Here is a 23,600-nt window from a genome sequence, read left to right on the forward strand (position 1 = left end):
TCCGGAACTGGAGTTATAGGCAGTTGTGAGCTGCCTGGTGTGGGTGCTCTGCAAGAGCAGCAAGTGCTGTTAACACTGAGCATCTCTTCAGCCTCCACCCTGTTTTTCCTGTGTCTTTTTGAGGGGTCTCAGTATCCTCCCCATCGCTGGGGTGCGATGTGCTCCACCACTCCTGGCTTTAACAAAAGCTGAGATTGAACCCAGGGCCTTGCACATGCACAACAAATGCTGTACCACTTCATCACACCCTAGCCCCGGACCTCGTTACATCTTACCTGTGCTATTCTGTTCTTAAGTCATCAACGGGAACAATGTGTTTATTTTGTGTGTTGCTTAGTCCTGATACTACATGTGCAAATTACGCCTAAATGTTTAGACTCCACCGCTTTTGTAATGTCATTATTAAGTAAGTATTGCTTTTGGAACCTAGAACTACTGTTGGGTTCCTAGAAGGAGTATAATCTCTCTCACTCACACCTACACCACTCAGTGAGAACAGTTCTGACTTCAAGGTCTGCTAACTTTTCTTTGTAGAGCTTGTTCAACTGATGATGTTTCTTACAGTTGAATTGTTATTTTCTTCTTATTTTTTTAAATTGGAAATTATTCTGGGCAGTGACACAATATATCAGTCCCAGCATATGGGAGGCAGAAGCAAGCAGATCTCTGAGTTTAAGCCAATCCAGTCTACCTAGTGAGCCTAGGCTAGCCAGGGCCACAGAATGGGACTGGCTCATGCAGCCATATTGCTAACAACCCCAAACTGGTAATGGGTATGACATGAAGAGCATGCATGCTAAACTGTAAAGTACGAACCTTTCAAAAAATTCTTTTCCGCCCCCCTTTAAAAATTATTTTTATTTGAGGAGCCGCCGGCTACCATTCCAACATGGCCAAATCCAAGAACCACACCACACACAACCAATCTCGAAAATGGCACAGAAATGGTATCAAGAAACCCAGGTCACAAAGATATGAATCTCTCAAGGGGGTGGACCCCAAGTTCCTGAGGAACATGTGCTTCGCCAAGAAGCACAAGAAAGGCCTGAAGAAGATGCAGGCCAACAACGCAAAGGCAGTGAGTGTCCGTGCAGAGGCCATCAAGGCCCTTGTGAAGCCCGAGGTGGTTAAACCCAAGATGCCGAAGGGCCCCAGCCGCAAGCTCAGCCATCTTGCTTTCATCGCTCACCCCAAGCTCGGGAAGCGGATTAGAAGCTCCATGGCCAAGGGCCATGGGCTCTGCCAACCAAAGCCCAAGGCTCAGCTCCAGCTCAGGCTCCCAAAGGTGCCCAGGCCCCTGTGAAGGCCCCATAGAAAAAGTTTGTCTGCCAGACAGATGGACTGTTGTGACACACCTACACACTATTTGCAGATGATCAGGACCCCATGCTGTTTTTACAAATAGACTTGAGGCAGGATCTGTTAAAAAATTACTTTTATTTAATTTAAGCTTATGTGTATGAGCGTTTTGCCTGCATGTTTGTGTACCACATCCAATGCTGGTGCTGATTGGAGCCAGAAGAAGGTATTGGATTCCCTAGAACTGGAGTTATTGATGTCTGTGGGCCTTTGTGTGGGTGCTGGGAATCAAACCTGGGTCCTTTGGAAGATCAGCAAGTGTTTTTAACTGCTGAGTCTAGCCCCATCTGTCTTTCATATAGTCTCACTATGTATCCAAGGCTGGTATCAACTCTTGATTCTCTTGTTTCAGTCTCTCAAGTTGTGGTATTACAGGTGTGTGCTATCACACCTGGGTTTCTCTCTTTAGTATTTAGTTGTTTCATATTATTTTACATCAGGTGGTGGACAGACTATATATAGTCTTAATAAAGTTGACAACTAAGGTATCCCAGAAAGTCTTTTATTCTTTTAGTTTTTTTGAGACAGGGTTTCTCTGTGTATCCCTGGCTGTCCTGATACTCAGTAGACCAGGCTGGCTTCAAACTCAGATTTACCTGATTCAGCTCTTCTGAGTGCTGGGGTTAAAGGTGCGCCACTACTGCCTGGCAGATCAGAAAGTCTTTAATATGTCTATTTTTAAAAGTGCTCCTCTTGGCTGGGAATTGTAACACGAATCTTATAAGGTCTTACAGCCTGGCAGTAGTGGTGCATGCCTTTAATCCCGGCTCTCTGGAGGCAGAGCCAGGCGGATCTCTGTGAGTTCGAGGCCAGCCTGGTCTACAGAGCAAGATCCAGGACAGGCACCAAAACTACACAGAGAAACCCTGTCTTGAAAAACAAAACAAAAACAAAAACAAAACAAAAAAAGGTCTTATTAATAAAACAAACCCAAGAGGCAGATATTGGGGTCAATGCTGGAAGATCAGAGAGACAGAACACAGGCCACAGCTAATCTCACCTCGCCAACTTCTCAGCCGATCCTGTTTCCTCAAACTGGAAGCCTCTGAGTCCTCATCCAGAATGAATCTCAGCTGAACTGCTGCTAAAAGCCTAAAAGCTTAACTGACCCTAGTTCCTGGGCCACACGTCTTATATACTTTTCTGCTTCCTTCCATCACTTCCTGGGATTAAAGGCGTGAGTCACCATGCCTGGCTGTTTCCAGTGTGGATTTGAACTCACAGAGATCCATTTGGATCTCTGCCTCAGGAATGCTAGGATTAAAGGTGTGAGTGCCACCATTTTCTAGCCTTTATATCTAGTGGCTGTTCTGTTCTCTGCCCCAGATAAGTTTATTAGGGTGCACAATATATTGGGGGACACTATCACGACATTTCCCCCTTTTGTCTAAAATTTAAAAAAGCTTATAACTAATACAAGAAAAACTGTACCCAATAAGTATATACAACATATATAGTCAAGAATTACATTAACGATGTCTAGTCCACTAACAGGGAGTATAGTTCAGTAGCTACATATGCACAAAGTCCTGGGTTTGATTCTGAACTCTCCAAAACAAAATAAAACAGAAACCTATTTATTTTATAAATTGTTCTCTGATATTCTCCAATACAAATGTACATTAGGAATAAAAATCACTATAAAGATCCACACTGGAGGAGTTGAAAAAGTGCAGGCATTTTTAGACAGGGTCTCACTGGTGCTAGGAGGAGGGCCCAGGACTCACTAGCCTAGGCCGGCCTTGAAGTTATGATCCTCCTGCCTTTGTCTCTGGGGTTGTGGGCGTGAGCCACCATGGCTGCCTCAGAGCAGTTCTGGGGGTGAGTTCCCTGGGTCCTAACCATCTCATCTGCTGCCCTACCTGGAAGGTGACAGTGCTGGAGCATCACAGCCTTTTGCTTTGGGGATTTTCTGGAGCAGGTTTGGCTTGGGGATCAATCACTGCCTGAGAGACTTCAAAACCCAGGCAGGCCCTTGGAGTGGCAGCAGCGACTGCCACTCTCTCCTCAGCAGGTCCTGCTCCTGGCTTTCATCAGCAGTCTTTCCAGCTTCTCGAAGCATGCTTAGTTAGGTTTTAAAGAGGCTGGTTTTCTTCTGATTTCTGAAGTAGCTCATATTTCTTTTGGGGAAGGTTTTGTTTGACAGCCCATCTTGGTTTGTTGCTTCTTCATACACCATATAAAATGTGGTTCTTCAAGGTCCGTGTGAGTGACTTGCCTGTTAGCATTTGTAGCTGGTGTGCTATTCTTCTGGAATTGAGTAGATTTTTACTAGATGTTTAAAGTATTATTGTGCAATATTACATATAAAAGAGCATGGATAATGTGTGTTCACAGTATGAGAAAGTTGTACACTGGACGTGTGAAGATGGTCTATGTTTTGCCTCGCCTGCCTAAGGCACCCGACTGGTTTAATGATGAACTGAATGGCCAATAGCTATGTTCCTCCCTACTACTTCCTGTGTCTCTATATGCTGTAGTTGAAGTTTTCCTGTGTCCTGCCCAATCTGCAGCTGCTCAGACCCAAGTAAACACACAGAGGCTTATATTAATTAAAACTGCTCAGCCATTAGCTCAAGCTTTCCACTGACTAGCTCTTACACTTAAATTCAGCCCATTTCTGTTAATCTGAATATGTTGCCACATGTTCCATGACTTTATCTGTATGCCATTGCATGCTGTTCCCAGGATGGCAGGCTGTCGTCTCCTGACTCAGAATTCTCCTCGTCTGCTTGCTCCGCCTATACTTCTTGCCTGGCCACTGGCCAATCAGCATTTTATTTATCAACCAATCAGAGTAACACATTCACAGCATACAGAAATTACATCTAACAAACAGTTATCAAGCAAGAATTACAGTTACAATATCTGGTCTATTTGTATTTTGTAAAATTAAAGAAAATATTTTATCTATCCTATATTTGTGAGTCTAAGGTTTCATATCTAATTTATCTTTTATCATAACCAAGGAAAATCATAATTGTAACTATCTAGTATTCAGCTACATCAAAGACCGCAGAAGGATACAATATTATCTAAGTAAATAGGAAGAGCATTGTAAGCAACTTCCAAAAATCTAGAATGACAGAGACAGCTGACCACCTGGACAGTCACCCAAAGTTCGTCTACAGTGTTAGGACATCCATCTTCAGCCTACAGGCTTAGCGTCTCTCAGTCACTTTTCTCTGTGTCCTGTAGAATGTCTGGCAGTTTCTTCTGCAAAGCAGGAACCTGAAGGACTGTCTTGCCTTGTAAAGTTCAGGTCCTGCATGTCCAGTCAATACAACATTTTATCAGCAGTCTAGGCAAGAAGAGTTTCTTGCCCAAATGGCTATTTTTGCCAAGAAGATAAACTCCACATGCCCATCCTCCTCTCTGAAGTAAATCAGTCCTGCCAGGAGCAGATGTGTCTCATTGTCCAGGAAAGTCTAAATTTTTAAAACATTTTAAATGCCATATTCTGTAGGACTTTGAAATGTTTGAAGATTACCTACCTAATTGAAATATATCTGTGTATACCTAGAAAAATTAGCAGGACTGTAAGTTTGACTATCAGAGAAAACTATTAATCTGTATTTCTTAATTATCCTTTACAATTTGAGTTACATCAACATATATAACAAAATCAACTCTAAATTTGTATCAATAAACTAAAGTCCATAGCAATGTAAAACATTTTTAAACAAGTTGTTGTTGCTCTCTAATAGTAGGTTCATTAATCTTCTCTTTCATCCTATCATATCTGTATAGATTCTACATTTCTATACTATATCCCCTTTTTTCTTTTAGGAAGAGATTGACTGACCAATAACAATTCGTAACCAACAACCTAAACAAAGACAAACATCCATAATCCATTTTTTGGGAATGTGGGCATAGTTTTCTAGGCTACTTCCTGCTGATAAAGGGTGCTGTATTCAGCTGACTGGTGCTAGTTTGGAACTCACTGACTCTGGACTGACAGCTCAGGAACCTGCATGGGACCGAACTAGGCCCGCTGAATGTGGGTGACAGTTGTGTGGCTTGATCTGTTTGTGGGGTCCCTGGCAGCAGGACCAGGACTTATCCCAGGTGCATGAACTGGCTTTTTGGAACCCATTCCCTGTGGTGGGATACCTTGCTCAGCCTTGATACAATGGGGAGGGGCTAGGCTCTCCTTCAACTTGGTATGCCAGACTTTGTTGACTCCCATGGGAGGCTTTACCCACTCTGAGGAGTGGATGGGGTAGAGTGGGAGGGAGGTGAGGAGGTGGGAGAAGGGGAGGGAGGGGGAACAGGGGTTGATATGTAAAATGGAAAAAATTTTAATAAGTGAAAAAAAAAGAAGAAAAAGGGTGCTGTGTTCTCATGGGGATCCTGAGAAAATTAGGAATTATGGTTAAGTTCTGACTGAAATCGTTTGTTAGGCTGCATTCTCTGAGCCAGGTGCCTTGAAACCATTCTGGATGTTGGATCATCTGGGCCATGGTGTCATCAGAGACATTTCAGGGGGTCTTGGCTGGTCAAACTTGATGTATCTTAATCTGAAACAAATCCACAGCCTCTGGCTTCCTGTGGAAACAAAAGCAGAGACTCTTTTCCAAAGCAACATATCCTTAGATCCAAATTTTGAAGTCAAGGTACCTTTAAAATATACATTGGTTTAACTGAGCAGCCTTTACAATCAAATGTTTTTCTGCAGTTAAAAATCCCAAAGACAACACAATCCAGATTCTTTGTGAAATATCCATCTTCATGCAGCTTATTTTTTATATTATTTTTACTTTCTCTTAAAGGCTTTATTTTTAAAACTTTATTTCTTTATATAACTGCATATATTTCTTTTTCTCTCTCTTTTAAGCCTATGTACATTTTTACACACATTGTAAACCATTTAGAGGTTTATTGAATCTGAATCTGACTTGTTGTGAATCTATTGCTTTAAACTGTAGAATCACTAGGTCTGAAATGGCAGCTTTGGCTGCCGGCTCTGCCCACCTCAGCTTCCCAACATGGCAGAACTGTGTTTGCAGCCAGCTCTGGGCACCATGCTCACCACTGACTGGGAAGCCATGGGTCTATGCTTCCACTCAGCAGCATATAGCCCAGAAACCTTTTTTTTTTTTTTTTTTTGGTAGCAAAAGCTATATCCACCACGCACCATGTTGCGTGGCTTGCAGAAACCTCTGTGTAACTTGGTGGGAATGTGCATGTTGTAGCTCCAGTTCGCACGTCGTGAACCTGCCATGAGCAGCTCAAGCCCACGTGTTGCGATGTCTTGCCACACACATGAGACATGAAGCAGGAACCCCTTTTTGGCTTCGTTTAGAATTGCTTATTAAGTATTCTCAGGTTTCAGGTGGAAACTCGGGCTGTTGGGCGCCATTTGTAGCTTGTAGTTGAAGTTTTTCTGTGTCCTGACCAGTCTGCAGCTGCCAGACCCAAGTTGTAGCTGAAGTTTTTCTGTGTCCCACCCGGTCTGCAGCCTCTCAGACCCAAGTAAACACACAGAGGCTTATATTAATTATAACTGCATGGCCATGGCTCAAGCTTTTTGCTAGCTCTTATATCTTAAATTAGCCCATAACTATTAATCTATATATCACCACATGTTCTGTGGCTTTACCTGTGTCCCCTTATATGTTGCTTCTTGGGTGGTTTGATGGCGTTTCTCCCCACCTTCTTCCTCGCTCTCTGTTTGAATTTCCTGCCTGCCTCTAAGCTGCCTTGCCATAGGCCAAATGGCTTTATTTATTAACCAATCAGAGAAACATATTTATAGCGTACAGAAAGACATTCCCCCATCACCAAGCAAACACACAGAGGCTTATATTAAACTGCTCTGTTGTTAGCTCAGGTTTTCCATTGACTAGCTCTTACACTTAAACTCAGCCTATTTCTGTTAATCTACATGTTGCCACGTGTTCTGTGACCCGTGTGCCATTACATGCTGCTCCCTGGATGGCGGGCTGTTGTCTCCTGACTCCTTTTTTTTTTTTAGACAGGGTTTCTCTGTGTAGCTTGACTCAGCCTCCCTGTTCCCAGAATTCTCCTTGTCTGCTTGCCCCACCTATACTTCCTGCCTGGCTACTGGCCAATCAGCATTTTATTTCTCAACCAATCAGAGCAACACATTCACAGCATACAGAGCAATATCACCCATCAGAATTCTGAATCTTCCGAAATCTAGATGGCTAATTCTTGTCAGCTAGTTGCTAACTCTGCCCTCCTATTCAAGGTAAACTTTATTGGCCATCTCAGAGTGTCAGTGCATACAAATATCCTGCAGCTGCACCAGAAAAACGAAAGAAAAAACCACTACCATAAAGCATTTACAAGTCAACCTTTAAATGGAAGTGGTGGTGTGGCCTTTAATCCCAACACTGGGGTGTGGGCAGGGGCAGAAGCAGGTGGGTCTCTGTGAGTTCTAGGCCATCCTGGGCTAAATAGTGAGACCTAATGTCAAGAAAACGAAACAAAACAAGCCTTGGGCGATCTCCTGAAGAACAGTGAAGCGTCCAGACTGCGAATGTGTTTTGTTTTAGTGCTGAAGGGTTCCAGCCTGAACCGTGTGCTACTGTTTTTTCTTTCTGTTTATGTTTGGGATTGACCCCGGGGCCTTAGCACACTAGACAGCGCTCTGCCATTTAGTTATGTTCTGCCCTGCTAGGGCTAGGTTGTGGGGTTTTGATATTCTCTGCCTGAAGTACACAGTGTGCTTGGGATAATAGTTTTCCTACACCACTTTGGGTTAAGGTAGTGAGCAGACAGAGGCACCTGAAGCAACGGGGTTCAGAGCAATGTTCTCAGCTTTGACCAGCGATGATAGACTATGGCACTCAGAGAAATCTGTTTTAAATACTTTTAAGTCAGGCGTGCATGGCTCTGGTGAACGTGCCTGCCAACAAGCCTGCACACCCGGGTTCATCTTTCTAGGACCCGTGTGATGGGAGGAGAGAACGGATGCCTGCAGGTTGTCCTCTGACGGCCACACAAGCTGCGACAAGCACACTCTCCCCTCCCCCAGTCACACACACTCGCGAATAAAATTTTAAAAGTTAACTATTTCTAAGCTCCAGGGAGCAGTTTGGTCGGGTTGTCTCTAAAGGTGGACACTCTCTGATAACTGTCGCCTGCCAGCCTCTGCAGTGTTTCTGAAGCTTGATTGTAGGTGTGCATTCATTTAGACATGAGATAAGAACTGGTTGGAGATTTCTGATGATCACTGTGGCAGTTACATTTGGAGAGTGGAACTTGCTTGAACATGAGTAACTGCACGTACTTTTCCACGGCTGGGCTTATGAAAGAGCCTGAGCCTTGGGTTTGGAGGGATCCCAGGTGTCCTCCGCACTTGCGCTGTCTCCATGCAGCAACATGTACTGCGCCAATGTGAAAACAATTGGGCCATGATGCCAGGCTAGTTCAGGAAAGTCAAGTTTCAGAGCTAGGGTGGATGAAGAAAGTTACATGGTAATAACTCAGGCTTAGAATGGCTCAAGAGATTAGAAAATAGAAATTGAGATAGAGGCAGTAAAATACTTAGTGTCCACAGTGACTTCTAAACTGTGAGCATTTCATTCCTGTGAAACTTTTCATGGTTTACTATTGGTGAAATTATTAAGGCCACTCCACGTAGTTAAAAGGGAGGTTTCTTTTGTGGGGTAACTTACAAATGAAGGGGTAGGTTGCAGGGTCTGGCAAAGGTATGGCGCAGTCCAGCGGTGTTCTCTGGAGAACTCTGCTAGGTCTACCTCCAGCCTCCAGGGTCCCAGAGCCAAGAGAGCCCTCCTCCTGATCCTCGTCTACAGCGTTCTCCTCCACCCCGCCTTGTGGGCGTGACCATTACCTCAGTGGGGGTTGGCACTTCCAGGCCAAGGCTGGGATGGCTACCCGCTACAGTTTACATGAAAGATGTCAGTGCTCTCTCGTCTGTGCCCTGCTATGGAAGAGCTGTGAGGAGACAGATTCTGTCTTGGCTGATAGAGAAGTATTTGTAAGTCTCTTGTAGAGAAATGTCAGCTTTTCCACCTATTTAGAACACAGTGGTCTGCCCAAATATATGGAATTAAAAGATTAAAATGGAGACAAAACTGACCGAAGTGTTATGTCTAGCCCATACTGTTGTAAAGCTAAATTAATAAATGAAGGGGTACTAATGTTCTTGGTTTGAATTAGAATCAAAATCTCGCAGCAGAGTGATGTAGAGGTTTTGATTTGGATTAAAATCTGCATGTTTACAGTAGAAGAACTGAACTACTTGAACTTGAAGAGAGCTTTTATGCCTACTAACTGGTGATGATGGCTTTGTGAATAGTGTCCAGTGCTGGGCCTTGGATTCAATTCCCCGTGCTGAGGGAAGTGTTCTGTGGGCACTAACAGCTTCTGTTTGGGGAATAGAGAACTGCAAATAAACTTTAATTTGGGAAGGCTTAACCCTGACATGGCTTGCAGTGGCATCTCATTCCCTGTAGACTAGACCATCCTGAGAAATCTCTAAGTCTGGAGGATGTGTGACTGCAGACTGTCTCACACCTTTCTAGATCTGGGACTTCCTGGAACCTCCTCCTCTTGACTCTGTACCTTACAAAAGAAAGTGTCACACACATGCAGTGAGAGCAAGCTGGAGCATCATAAGCCATGGCCAGGTGCTATGTTTATCTTGGGACTTAGAAGTTGTTCCCAAAGTCTTTTTTCTGTGTTGATGTGTATTTTGGTACTGGTTTTTCCTGTCTTCATTTTCCCTTCTAAGAGGGAAAAAGCTCACAATTCCTTAGTTACCACTCTCTAACATCTTCTGTTTTACCCATACCTGTGCTACATACAAGGAGGAGGGACACAGACAGGAGAGTGGGTGACTGACTCAGATGCCTGATCTCAAACACCTGAGCAGCACCCACGCCTAGAAACCTTGACAATAGCAGGGCCTGTGTTTGATACACTTGTTAAGTCCTGTCTGGATTTTACCATGCTGCACACGTGTTGTTCATTGGCAGAACTGAACAGGTGCTAGAACATTCCAAAGCTTTAATCAGGCTCATGACGACACTCTTCTGGCTTTGGCCTTACAAAGGGAAAGAACCACAATAGCCGGAACAAATTTTCGGGTGTTCTTGTGGTGATGATTGTGGTTAATGGTTTCAGTGCTCTCCCTCCACCAGGAGAATTGAAATGGAAAGTTAGTTAAGGTGAAGGCAGGCTCCTGTCGTCTCCTCTGCTGTAGAATACCACAGTGCTTAATGATAAAGAGAAACCGAGGACGAAAATGCACATCCCTTCATTCCGGCACCCAACTGTAAACATTAATCCTGTACGTTCCTTCCAGTTACTTCTCTGCTTAGGTGGTTACTTAAAAACAACAACAGAAACTGGGGGAAGTTCCTTCTTGGCCTTTGGCTAAGAGCAAGTGTGAAAATACAGTATAGGTAGCGGTGGTGATGCATGCCTCTAATCATAGGATGCGGCAGCAGAGGCCAGAATATAGAGTTAGAAGCCATGCTGCCTCAATAAACCAACCAATCAACCAACAAGAACAAAACAACCCAGTTAAAAAAAAGAGAGAGAAAAGAAAGCCGTAGGGAATTCAGATTTGTTTGTGCATTGGTAAGCTCCTGATGTGGGTGCTGGGAACTGAACCTGGGCCCTCGGAAAGAGCAGCCAGTACTCTAACCACCAAGCCACCTCTCTAGTCCTCAGAACAGGTTTTTGTCTGTTTGTTTGTTTTTTGTTTTGTTTTGTTTTTTGAGACAGGGTTTCTCTGTGTAGTTTTGGTGCCTGTCCTGGATCTCACTCTGTAGACCAGGCTGACCTCAAACAAACAGAGATCTGCCTGGCTCTGCCTCCCGAGTGCTGGAATTAAAGGCGTGCACCACCACCGCCTGCCAGAATAGTTTTCTCAAAGCTCATTAAACTGAGTTCTGTAGTTCAGCGAATTTACATGGCATTTTTACAAAAAGGAGTGTGACTGTGAACTTGCTCTGGTGGTCTAGAAGGAAAGCATTGGCTAGGGGATGTGGTTTAGTGTGGAGGGTGCCCATCTATCTTGCAGGAAAACTAGGATCCCCAGTACACCATAAAACTGCATGTGTTAGTATGTACCTGGAGGTGGAAACAGGAAGACCAGAAGTTCAAGGTCATCCTCAACTACTACGTAATGAGTTGGGGGCCAGCCTGGGCTACATGGAGACCCTGTCACAAAATAAAACAAACCTTTATTATCTATAACTGTCCCTCCCCAACATTAGGTACTGACTTCTGTGAACACTGACTGGGTTTGCCCCTTTTTCCTTTACTTAAATGGTGTCTTAGGAATGTTTTCTTTGTTCTGGCTTCCTTTGCAGGACACTTGTTCTGTTTCCTGTGAGTTGTTAACAGGAGCACTTTCCTTTCCGCGGACGTAATACTTAGATTTACAGCTCTGATGATTCAGTTGTTGTTGATGGACACAGATTTGCTTATCGTTTTGACTCATGGATTTTCTTGTCTTTCTTGGTGCTTATATGTTGGCTATAGTCAGTCAGGGAGTTGTTTGGGCAAAGGGTAGATTTTTTTTTTTTTTAAAGATGTATTTATTTATTATGTACACAAAAAAGGGCGCCAGATCTATTACAGATGGTTGTGAGCCACCATGTGGTTGCTGGGAATTGAACTCAGGACCTGTGGAAGAGCAGTCGGTGCTCTTAACCTCTGAGCCATCTCTCCAGCCCATGGGTAGATTTTTGTTTGTTTTGTTTTTTGAGACAGGGTTTCTCTGTGTTACAGTCCTGGCACTCGCTTTGTAGACCAGGCTGGCCTTGAAATCACAGAGATCCGCCTGCTTCTCGAGTGCTGGGATTAAAGGCGTGCACCACCACTGTTCAGCTTTAATTTTATTTTTCAGTTTTTTAAAGTATTTTATTTATTTATTTTTGAGACAGGGTTTCTCTGTGTAACAGCCCTAGCTGTCCTGGAACTTACTTTGTAGACTAGGCTGGCCTCAAACTCATGTAGACCCGCCTGCTCCTGCAACACCATACCTGGCTTTTTTGAAGTGTTTATGTAAGATGCACATCCCTAATCTGAAAATCTAAAATCTGAAATGCTAAGACATTTGTACTTTGTGAGTACTGACCGTATGCCACAAATGGAAAATTCCTCACCTGGCCTCAATGTGATAGACCACATTCAAAGTGCAGAAACACAGAGAATATAGAATTGCCTTCCATCTTTATGTACAGGATGTATATAAAACATTAAAGGTTAGGTGTTTGGGATATTTGATTGCACTGTGAAACTCTTGAGACTGTGTTAATAAAATTAACTTTGGATGAGGCAGCCAGCAACTAGTTGACAGGAATTAGTCATAGAGACGCACAGGAAGGAAGGAGTAGGGAGGATCTTAGAAATTCATGGTCTTTTTGGTCTGTGATGGATGAAGAGACACTCTTGCTGGGGCTCTGGCTGAAAAGGAGGGTCAGCTGGTCTTCTGTGATCTAGCAGCTTTTCACACCACATCTGATTTCCAAGTCTATTGGTGAATAGAACAACTTAGATAAAAACTACTGCTGGGCATGCGTCAGCCTGACACACATCAGTACGCCCTGGGAGTCCTCAGGTCAGACTGCAGAGCTCATCCAGCAGTTTTCCTTAGCACAGGCTGTTTGATCTTTCTTGCTGGGCTCACAAGGATGGTCAGAAGAAACATCAGACCAAATACAGTGCCAGAGCTGGGAACCTGGAACCTTAATGAGCTTCTCCAGCACTGCACACAGTGGGCACAGCAGCTAGGTGGCACAGGCAGTGTTGGGGCAGTGGTGGATTTCTTTCTAGTCTTTTATAGTTGCTGACATGAGATGTCAGCATAGTGCAACTTAGTCTAGATTTTGTGACTGACACTGGTCAGAAGTGAAAACATCAGCAAAGCTCCACTGGCCATTTAGAACAGAGCTGGGGTAAGTGCTGAGGCCTGTTCACTCTGGACTTTAGAAGAAAGTGAGGTAGCTGGAGTGAATGACTGCTACTTAGGTCAGTAATATGGTTAAACTCAAATATATATCGTTGAATACCCACTGAGAGGTCAGATGGTCTGCTGGGTGTGTCCAGGCCACAGCACAGGGTAAATTAGATGGCACTGTCACTGTAGCCTCTCCATGTAGCACAGCAGCCCACAGTGCCTTTGTCCCCAAGGAAGCAGAGGGGACACCAAAGTTCCAAGTGCAGAGCTATGCTGGGTTCTGATAGGGAGAAAGCTGGCCATGGTGTAAGTGACATAGAAGTTTATTTCTCTTTAGACAGTCCACATGTAAGTGGGCTGGGGTTGATGGGGTGTGTGGTATTGGAGTGCCCATGTACTTGCTCCATTTGTGTGGGTGGCATCTTGGTTTAAGCACTAGGATGGCAAAGAGAATAAAGAACTCACATTCTTTTGGTATTTATGTTTGGTGTTTATGTTACTCCACTCCCAGCCACGTGCTTAGTTAGAAGTGTGTGTTCTCCTTAACGTGGGAGAAGAGGGATGATGTTTTTCCCCAGATGAACTGTAGCAGTATCTTCCTTAAGTACCAGAAGGTTGATGCTTTCATTGAGGCTGGAAAATCTCGGGATCAGCTGGGTAGACAAGGAAGGCAGAGGTGGAAAGTTTGAGAAGGTCTGGCACTTCTGGTGGGGGAGTGGCTCCAGGTGTGCCTCAAGAATCATTGTGCTCCAGCACAGAAGTCATTTGAGTCTGCCTGTATCTTAGTTTATAGTCAGGGAGAGCCATCACAGTGGTTATTGTGCCGGGCAGTGGTGGCGCACGCCTTTAATCCTAGCACTCAGGCGGAGTGCCAGGCAGATCTCTGTGAGTTTGAGGCCAGCCTGGTCTACAAAGCGAGATCCAGGACAGGCACCAAAACTACACAGAGAAACCCTGTTTCAAAAAACAAAAACAAAAACCAAAAAAACCCTTTTATTGTTTATTCTTCAGGATGGATTTGAACATCTGATCCTGCTGTCTAGGCATGGGCCATCACAGCTAGATTTATCAAAACTTTTTCTTTGGCCATGCACAGTGGCGCACACCTTTAATCCCAGCACTTGGGAAGCAGAGGCAGGCGAATTTCTCTGAGCTGGAGGCCTTTCTGGTCTGCAAAGTTTGTTTCAAGACAGCCAGGGCTGTGTAGAGAGACCCCACCTCAAAATAAACAAACAAATAAATAATAACAAATAAAAACAAAATTTTTGATCAAAACTTTTATAAACTTGAGTGATTTAATGAAGTTTCTACCTTGCTGGTTGTTGGGGAGATAGGCTCTTGTCCTGGGTTCAGTTCACACTGATCTGTGGGGAAAGAGGACGAGGTGGCTTTTGAAGTAGTTTTAACAATGTACTTTTAGTTTTCTAAACATGCCAGAATGTCCCATGTGTGTCAGGAGTAGCCATGTGTCATGAAGCCTGAACATTTATTTATTTAATTATTTGATTATTTATTTGTCTCTAGTTTTTTTTCCCTTGTTGTGTAGTCTAGGCCAGCTTTGAACTTAACCTCTGCCTCCAGAGGGCTTCCATGGCCAATGATTTTAAAAAAATACACGTGCCAAAACTTTACCCCTTTAAAACATGCATTTCAAGGGCTGGAGAGATGGCCCTGCAGTCAAGAACACTGGCTGCTCTTCCAGAGGACCTGGGTTTGAATCTCCACACTTACTGATGGTTCACAGCTGTCTGTAACTCCAGTTCAGATGCCCTCTTACAGTCTCTTCCAGTGCCAAGGACACACATGAATCACAGCAGGCAGAACACCCATGCACAGAAATAAAACAAGTGAAGAAGTGCGTATTTCAGTGACCCTCAGCACATTCGTATTGTACAGCAGTCTTCAGTGTGCAGTTTCAGCTCTTACATTTGGGGTTGATCTTCAGATTTTATGTGTGATAGCAGATAGCAGTCCATATGTGCTCGTATGCAGAAGAGATCCAGTACTTCAGTGCCATTGTTCCGAAATGAACCCCCGCCTGCCTCATTTCATTGTCCTAAACCCTTACTAAAAATCAAGGGCTAGAAAGATGAGGCAGTGCATAAAGGCCCGAGTTGCCAAGCCTGATAGCTCAAGTTCAGTCCCTGGGATCTGAGTGGAGGAAGGAGAGAACTGACCTCTGACCTCCACACACACTGTGACACACACACTGTGACACACACATACACACACACACACACACACACACACACACACACACACACACACACACACACACACACACACACACACATACACACAGGCCTCTGCACTTGTGTGGGAGTCAAAGGACGATTGTGCAGCCTGTTCTCTCCCTTAGGCTCCCAGGACTGAACTGAGGTTGGCAAGCTGGCATCTTGGTGCTGCGGGTGCCCTCACCTGCTTGATCTCTGAGTTCAAATCCTAGTCATTCTTAGCTGCATAGTCCATACGGCCAGGCGTGGCAGGACTGAGGTAGTGTAAGTAGGTCCTCACACCTAGAGTACCTGTTTGCAGTGCCTTCCCACAGAGCTGATGTCCCTGGAGGAAAGCACAGCCACATGCCACTGTCAGGATGATATGTGGCTAAGGGATGAGCCTGGGACTGACCTCAACCAAAGAGGTTTCCAAATCAGATTCCATTACTTTTATAAAACTTGTTTTTTTAATGTTGTATATACAAGTATGAATTAAATAAATTTCAGAATCTCTTTGTACATTGAAATATACCTGTAGAATATACTTACAGAATTTTTTGTTGTTTTGAGAAGAGTCTTGCCCAGGCTGGCCTTGAACTCTTTCCTCAGCCTCCTGCCTCATTCTGAGTGCTGGGATTATAAACACAAGCCACGTCTCCTTGCACTTCTGTATTTACTCTTGATAGAGCTTATGTGGAAAATCGGCCAGTAATACTTCACTTCTATACCTGAAGCACTTACACAGAGTTCTGTGCAGATACAGGGCCTGCCGGTATGGACATTTGTTCTCAAACTTGAATACTTTCAAGTCTTGGAAATGCTTGCATTGTGGTCTCATGTGTCAAGTTTATATATTGGAAATTTGGAGACTGGAGACAGTAGAAAAAGGAAAATAAGTGAGGTATGTCTCTCTGAAGTTATATCTGGGTTATGCATAGATAATTTTTTTTTCTGGTTTTTCGAGACAGGGTTTCTCTCTGTAGCTTTGGAGGCTGTCCTGGAACTCACTTTGTAGACCAGGCTGGCCTCAAACTCACAGAGATCCACCTGCCTCTGCCTCTGCCTCTGCTGGGATTACAGGCGTGCGCCACCACCGCCCAGCCATGCATAGATAATTTAAGAACACATTATTTACTTAAAATTGAAAAAATATGCTGCCCTTGCCAGGTATGGAGGCTGAGACAGGAGGATTGTGAGTTCTAGGCCAGCCTGGGCTACATAGTAGTATGACACCTTGTCTCAAACCAACAAGACAAGAACCAAACCAAAACCTGCAATATTTTATTAAATGAAAGGCTATGGTAATGGGTAACAGGATTTCTTTCTTTCTTTCTTTCTTTCTTCCTTCCTTCCTTCCTTCCTTCCTTCCTTCCTTCCTTCCTTCCTTCTTTCTTTCTTTCTTTTTTCCCCCCCCAGACAGGTTTTTCTCTGTGTAATAGCCCAGGCTGTCCTTGAACTCACAGAGCCCCACCTGCTTCTGCCTCCCGAGTGCTGGAATTTTAAAGGCGTGCACCACCACCGCCTGGCAGGATTTCATTTTTTAAAAAAATATAGGTAGCGGCTGGAGAGATGGCTTAGTGGTTAAGAGCCCGGCTGTTTTTCTAGAGGACCAGGTTTGATTCATAGCACACATGGCAGCTCACAACCATCTGTAACTCTAGTCCTGGGGTTCTGTCATCCTCTTTTGTCCTCTATGGAAAAAAAAAAAAAAAAAAAGCTCACTCACATGCATTTTTAAAAAGTGTGTATATTTAGGATAATCACAGGAAAGACACATTTGTATTTTTTGTTTGTTTTTCGAGACACGATTTCTTTGAGTAGCCCTGGCTGTCCTGGAACTCACTCTGTAGACCAGGCTGGCCTCGAACAAAACACATTTATCTTACTGCTGATTTCCCTCAGCAGTGAATTTAGAAGAGCAGGGTAACAAGTTCACTTCTTACTACATGTCCTTCCCAACGGTGACAACTGGAGGTGACGTGTACTTTGTGTCTGTGTTTATGGGATTCCTTTTCAAATAGAACAGACTCAAGGAAAAACAAACGGAGAGCAGGAAGGGACATTCTTTACAAATGTGAATGTGTTTTGTGTGTCTGAATGTATTTGCAGTTTATATACACACACACACACACACACACACACACACACACACACACACACACCTGCAGCCAGTGTACTCACAGCAAAGCTACAAAGTACATTTTGTTGGCATGCTTTTCCTCCACCTCTGTGTTGGGGATTGAGTCCAAAGCCTCGGGTATGCTACACAGGTACTCGACCTTGAGCTGCAGCTGTTTGCATTGGCTTGCATTTTAAAATGCAAGACAAAGACGAGTTTTTTTTCTCTCCCACATCCCAGTGAGCAATAAGTTCATTAAGAACTGAAGTTCTTTAAGAAGCCACAGGGTTTTAGTCATTTTTGAGTGTTACAGCAGCATGTGTGAGCTTTCTGTGGTACAGGTTGCAGCTTGTTCATGTCTTTGAGTTAAAGTTTAAATTTCATGATAATTAGCTAACTGCATGATCATTGAAAACTAAAAATAGAGAGTATTTCAGACCAGGGAAGCTCTGAGCACAGCTGCTTCAGGATCAGACTGTAAATTTGAATTGCCTTCATTGAACAAGTCAGAGATAAGAGTGTAGGCTGGGTTAAAAAATAGTCTGTTGGGGTGTTTATGATCTCTGAGCTTTGTGTTAACTGGGAGCCATTGAAACTCCTTTATAACTATCACTTATAAATATGCAGCTCATGTCTGAAGGCTTTTCTGTCTCGTGTGTCTACACACAGTGAATGTGCAGTGCTGGACACTGAACCAGGTCTCACCTAGGCTAGGCAACTGCCCTACCACAGAAGCACACCTTCAGACCACAGACACACACCTCCAGCCCTTGTTTTGAGTAATTTTTTTTCGAGGCAGGGTTTCTCTTTATAGCTTTGCGCTTTTCCTGGATCTCGCTCTGTAGACCAGGCTGCCTTTGCCTCCTGAGTGCTGGGATTGAAGGTGTGCACCACCACTGTCTGGCCATGAGTAATTTTTATACTTAATCTTAGCCAAGACTGAGAAGTGATTTGAGTGCTTTTTTTAAAAAAGATTTTTATTTATTGTGTATTCAATGATCTGTCTGCATGTATGCCTGCTGGCCAGAAGAGGACACCAGATCTCATTACAGATGGTTGTGAGCCACCATGTGGTTGCTGGAAATTGAACTCAGGACCTCTGGAAGAGCAGTCAGTGCTCTTAACTGCTTAGCCATCTCTTCAGCCCCAATTTGAAAAATTTTTAAAGGACTGAATATTATGACTTGTTCCTTTTTTAGATAACAGCCAGTGATACAATATTAGATTTTTCTAGAAATTTTCCAGTTTGCAAGTTATATTGGCCTCATGTCTTCTTCCTTCAGCTGGTGGAATATCTGCCATTTTGTTTTGTGTTCTTTGCTCAGTGAAAGAATGAGGTGGGTCGGTGAAATGGTCAGCGGGTAAAGCTGCTTGCTGCCAAAGCTATTGACTTGAGTTCGATCCCAGGGACCCACATGGTAGAAGGGGAGAACCAATTTCTGCAAGTTGCCCTCTGACCTTCACACTTGTGATTTGGTGCACACCCCACTGGGGAACCTTAAGACCTGGGGTGCACATATGCCTCCTCTCTTGGTTTTAGATGCTGAGATTTTGGATCAAGGCGTTCAGTGTGGGACATAGTTCAGCTTTCCAGGATCCTATGATAAATCTCCCATGGTTGTGTGTTTACCCTCAAATAAATTACTTTGATTAAGTATTGACTGAGTTAGCTGGGTAAGGTAGATTATTGTATATAATAGTAAAGTAATTAGTAAAATATCAGTCTTAGATAATTTGCACTGTTATGGATTCTTGTATATTGATACAAATGTAAACTTTTTATATTCCTATTTAAGATAATTTGTATATTGATACAAATACAGAGGACTATATTTGTTGTAATATACAAAATATTTCACATGTATTGCATACGCTCGCACACACACAAATCTAAAAAATTAATTAAAAAAGAGGTATCTAGAGTTTAATTTTCAGACCTGACTTACTTTGTCTGTAATGCGTGGCATTTAGTTCTGAAACCCACATGTGCTTTTTTGTTTTAAGTTTAAGGTTTATAATAGTGTGTGAGCTCCAGGATGTTCTTGAACTTGCTGTAGAGCTGCTGGCCTTGAATTTGCTGCTATTCCCCTGCCTCTGCTGGATTACAGGTGTGTGTCATGCCTGGCTCCCAGGTTGTTTCTTCCTCTTGTCCTCGTCCTCGTGCTCCTTCTCTTCTGTAGGCTGACCTCTGAACTCTGTGTAGTTGAGGTGGGCCTTGAACTCTGGTTCTTGAGTACTAGGGTTATAGATTGATGCTACATGCCTGGCAAAGAAGGAGCCTGCTTTCATTTCTGCTGTGCAGGACAGACCTTAGCAAAGTTTATTGGGTTATTTTTGGAAATTGAGAATTCCTGTTGGGTTTTTTAGTTTTAATTTTTGTTTGTTTGTTTGTTTTTAAGAGATAGGGTTTTGGGCTGGCGAAATGGCTCAGGGGTTAAGAGCACTGACTGCTCTTCCAGAGGACCCAGGTTCAATTCCCAGCACCCACATGGCAGCTCACAACTGTCTGTAACTCCGGTTCCAGGGGACCCAACACCCATGGCAAAACACCGATATGCATAAAATAAAAGTAAATAAATTAAAAAAAAAGAGAGAGAGATAGGGTTTCACTGTGTAGCCCTAGCTGTCCTGGAACTCACTATGTAGATCAGGCTAGCCTTGAACTAGAAGACATCCTTCTGCTTCTACCTCCTGAGTGTTGGGATCAAAGCCAGTACACCTGGCTAGTTTTAGTTATTTTTATGCATTTATTCTATTCTGTTTATTTATTTATTTGTTTGTTTGTTTGAGACAGGGTCTCACTATATAGACCAGGCTGGTCTTGAACTTAGAGAGATCCATCTGTCTCTATCTCCTAAGTGCTGGGATTAAAGGCATGTACCACCATCCCTGGCCATTCCTTCTGATTTTTTTGAGCAGTTTCCTCATTAATTTTTTACCCACCCATCTTCTTCATCATGCAACTAGTGCATTGAAATATTCAACTGCTCAGAATCTAATTGTGAATATTCATGAAAAACCCATCATAAAAGAATGAAGCTATCATTTATAGCCAGTACTTTACTAATAGCTACATAAAGGTTTCTCCTATATTGAGGCCCCTGAGGGCTATCTGGGAACCTAACAGGCTGGCTGCTGTTGTTTTACATTCTGAGACAGGATCTTATATATCCCAGCCTGACCTGGGAACCTTCATGTCACCAAAAGACCCTCCAGCCTCTGCCTCCCAAGTCCTGTGTGTGCTGCCATGCCTGGTCCTGACAGGCTCTTCTCTACCTTGTTGTTCATTACTGGAAATTATCAAAGCCAAGTGTCTGCACATACCTGCAACCTTAGAACTTGGGAGACTGGGGCAGGAGGATTATGAGGTTGATGCCAGCTTGGGCTTATAAAGTAAGATCCCATCTCACTAAGGGAGGGAGAAAGGAAGAAGGGGTTAGGGAGGGGCTTGTTAATTAGTAGGAAGTGAATAGACCTGATAGAACCAGGCCCCCAGCTACCCTGCCACAGTGGGAGTACTCTGTTAGGAAGCTCCTGCCATGGGGACCATTCTCCACGGACAATGCTCTCACAGGGTAGGTTTTTGTTTTTTGTTTTTTTTGAGACAGGGTTTCTCTGTGTAACAGCCCTGGCTGTCCTGAAACTCACTCTGTAGACCAGGCTGGCCTCAAACTTGTAGAGATCTGCCTGCCTCTGCCTCCTGAGCGCTAGATTTAAAGGCGTGCTCCACCGCCACCTGGCCTGTTTTTATTTTAAAACATTTTATTTATTTTGTGTTGTGTGCATGTGTATGTGTGTGCTTACACATGCATGCCATGGCACATGTATGGAAGTTAGAGGACAACCTGTGGGAATTGGTTCTCCTACCATATAGGATCCAGGGATGGGAAGTAGCCCATCAATTGTGATGGCCTGGAGCCTTCCTTGTTAATTTTTTTTGTAGGAGTGTTTTGCCTTCATGTTGGTATGTATACCACGTGTATACCTGGTGCCCATAGAGTCCAGAAGAGGGCACTGGATCCCCTGGAACTGGAGGGACCATGTGGGTGCTGGGAACTGAACCAGGGTCCTCTGGAAGAGCAGTCAGGGTTTCTAGCCACTGAGACATCTCTCCAGCCCTTCTTTCTTTCTTCTTAAAAGAAAAGCATTTAATCTTTAGTTTTAGACATTTTGTGATTTCTGTTTTTATTTTTTATTTATTTTTTTGAGACAGGGTTTCTCTGTGTAACCTTAGCTGTCCTAGAACTCATTCTGTAGACCAGGCTGGCCTTGAGCTCACAGATCCACCTGCCTCTGCCTCCCTAGTGCTGGGATTACAGGTGTGTGCCACCACTACTGGCTCTGTTTCTGTTATTAATTCTTCCCTTGCCTTTCCCCCCTCCCCCCCCCTTCGGAGGAATGGCCTTTATTGATTTATAGATGGGTTGATCAAGTTTGTTGTGGGGGTTTTCTTAAGACTGTCTTTTGTACACCAGGCTGACCTCAAACTCACTATGTAGCCAAAGATAACTTTGAACTTATGTCTCCTACATCTACTCCCTAAATGCTTAGATTACAGAGATGAGCCACCTGGACCAATTTATTTGTTTTGTTTTGAGAAGCCCTGGATTACCTATTCTCACAGTTTTCCTGCCTCAGCTCCCCTGGTGCAGTGTCGGGCTCTGGCCTTTAGACTGAGTCCCGACAGATGGACCAGTGAGTCTAGACACAGGGAGCAGGAGGGAAAAGAGCCGGGATCAAACAGCAAGCTCTTGCCTTTGCCCCAGGTAGCCAGACTCTGACAGAGACCCCAGTGATCCCCAGCTTGGGGGGGGGGGCTGTGAGAGGCTCCTGTGGGGGTTAAGCCTAATGAGAGAGAGAGAGAGAGAGAGAGAGAGAGAGAGAGAGAGAGAGAGAGAGAGAGGGTTTCTTTGTGTGGCTTTTGGAGCCTATACTGAAACTCGCTCTGTAGACCAGGTGACCTCGAACTCACAGAGATCCGCCTGTCTCTGCCTCCAAAGTGCCAGGATTAAAGGTGTGCGCCACCACCACCCGGCTGAGATTTATTTTGGAGATAATGATTTGTGTTCTGTTAATTTCAAACTTTTAAAGTAAGTGGAAAACTTAGAGCATTTAGTGTGTTTACAGAGTTGTACAAACACCAAAAGCATCCAATTTAAAGACATTTTCTCTCTTGTAAAGACACCCCACTCTATGACCTTGCAGTCAAGCCTCTGGCAGGCAGACACTCAGTTACTCTTTGTTCCTATAGTTTTGTCGGCTGGCTTCTTCATGTAAATTAGGGGACCCTACAGTGACATGTGCCTCTATTCAGGGTCCTGCCTTCTCTTCAGCTGTCACGTGTTACATTAGTCACAGGAGCTTAGTCAGAACAAAGCAATCATGTAAGAACTCTCTGATTATTGTTGAGTAGTACAATATTTTGGATATGAGATTTCCCAGACCACTGGTACTTACGTGCATTTTAAGCTCTAAAACTAGAGTGAGGGTTGGGCAACTTTTTCTAAATTACATGGCCCGTCGCTCTAACGGTCTCATGGGGTGTATGATGAGTGGTGGCGGCTGTGTACTCTTCTGCTGTGGTGGCATTGTGCGTTGAGTAAGAAGACTAAGTGGAGAGCGAGCTCTAAGAAGTCCGGTCCCCCAGCACTGCAGGGCTTCAGCGGCTGATGGGGTCTGAGGTCAGTTCTGCTTCAAATCAGAATTTGATCTTCAAATTTCTTGTATACATAGCACACAACACATAGAACCTGTGTTCATTGTAGAAAAGGTACGATTTGTAGGTAAATCAAAGCCAGATGACAAGCTGTCGTCCCGGGCTGCTGTCAGGTGAGCTCCTCAGCGCTGTGACTAGAGCCACAGGTGACCCTGTTGGTGTACAGTGTTGACATCCTTTGTTGTTTTTATTTTATTTTTTAAGTGAAACATGGTTTCTCTGGGTAGGCCAGGCTGGCCTCAAACTCATGACCCTCCCACCTCAGCCTCCTGTACCCCTGGC

General features: G+C 44.0%; 2 protein-coding genes across 2 annotated transcripts in view; both read left to right on the forward strand.

The window, feature by feature from the left end:
* Positions 1–23,600, forward strand: part of Dip2b (disco interacting protein 2 homolog B) — a 197,562-nt gene that overhangs the window by 16,010 nt on the left and 157,952 nt on the right.
* On the forward strand, positions 890–1,345 carry LOC118596866 (60S ribosomal protein L29-like). The gene has a single exon (XM_036207837.1). The coding sequence runs from the start codon at positions 890–892 to the stop codon at positions 1,301–1,303; it is 414 nt and encodes a 137-aa protein (XP_036063730.1). The 3' UTR covers positions 1,304–1,345.

This window comes from Onychomys torridus, chromosome 16 (assembly GCF_903995425.1).
Source record: "Onychomys torridus chromosome 16, mOncTor1.1, whole genome shotgun sequence".
NCBI lineage: Eukaryota > Metazoa > Chordata > Mammalia > Rodentia > Cricetidae > Onychomys > Onychomys torridus.

Excerpts from the sequence above, each read along its gene's own strand:
- LOC118596866 (XM_036207837.1), top strand. The coding sequence starts at position 890 with ATGGCCAAATCCAAGAACCACACCACACACAACCAATCTCGAAAATGG.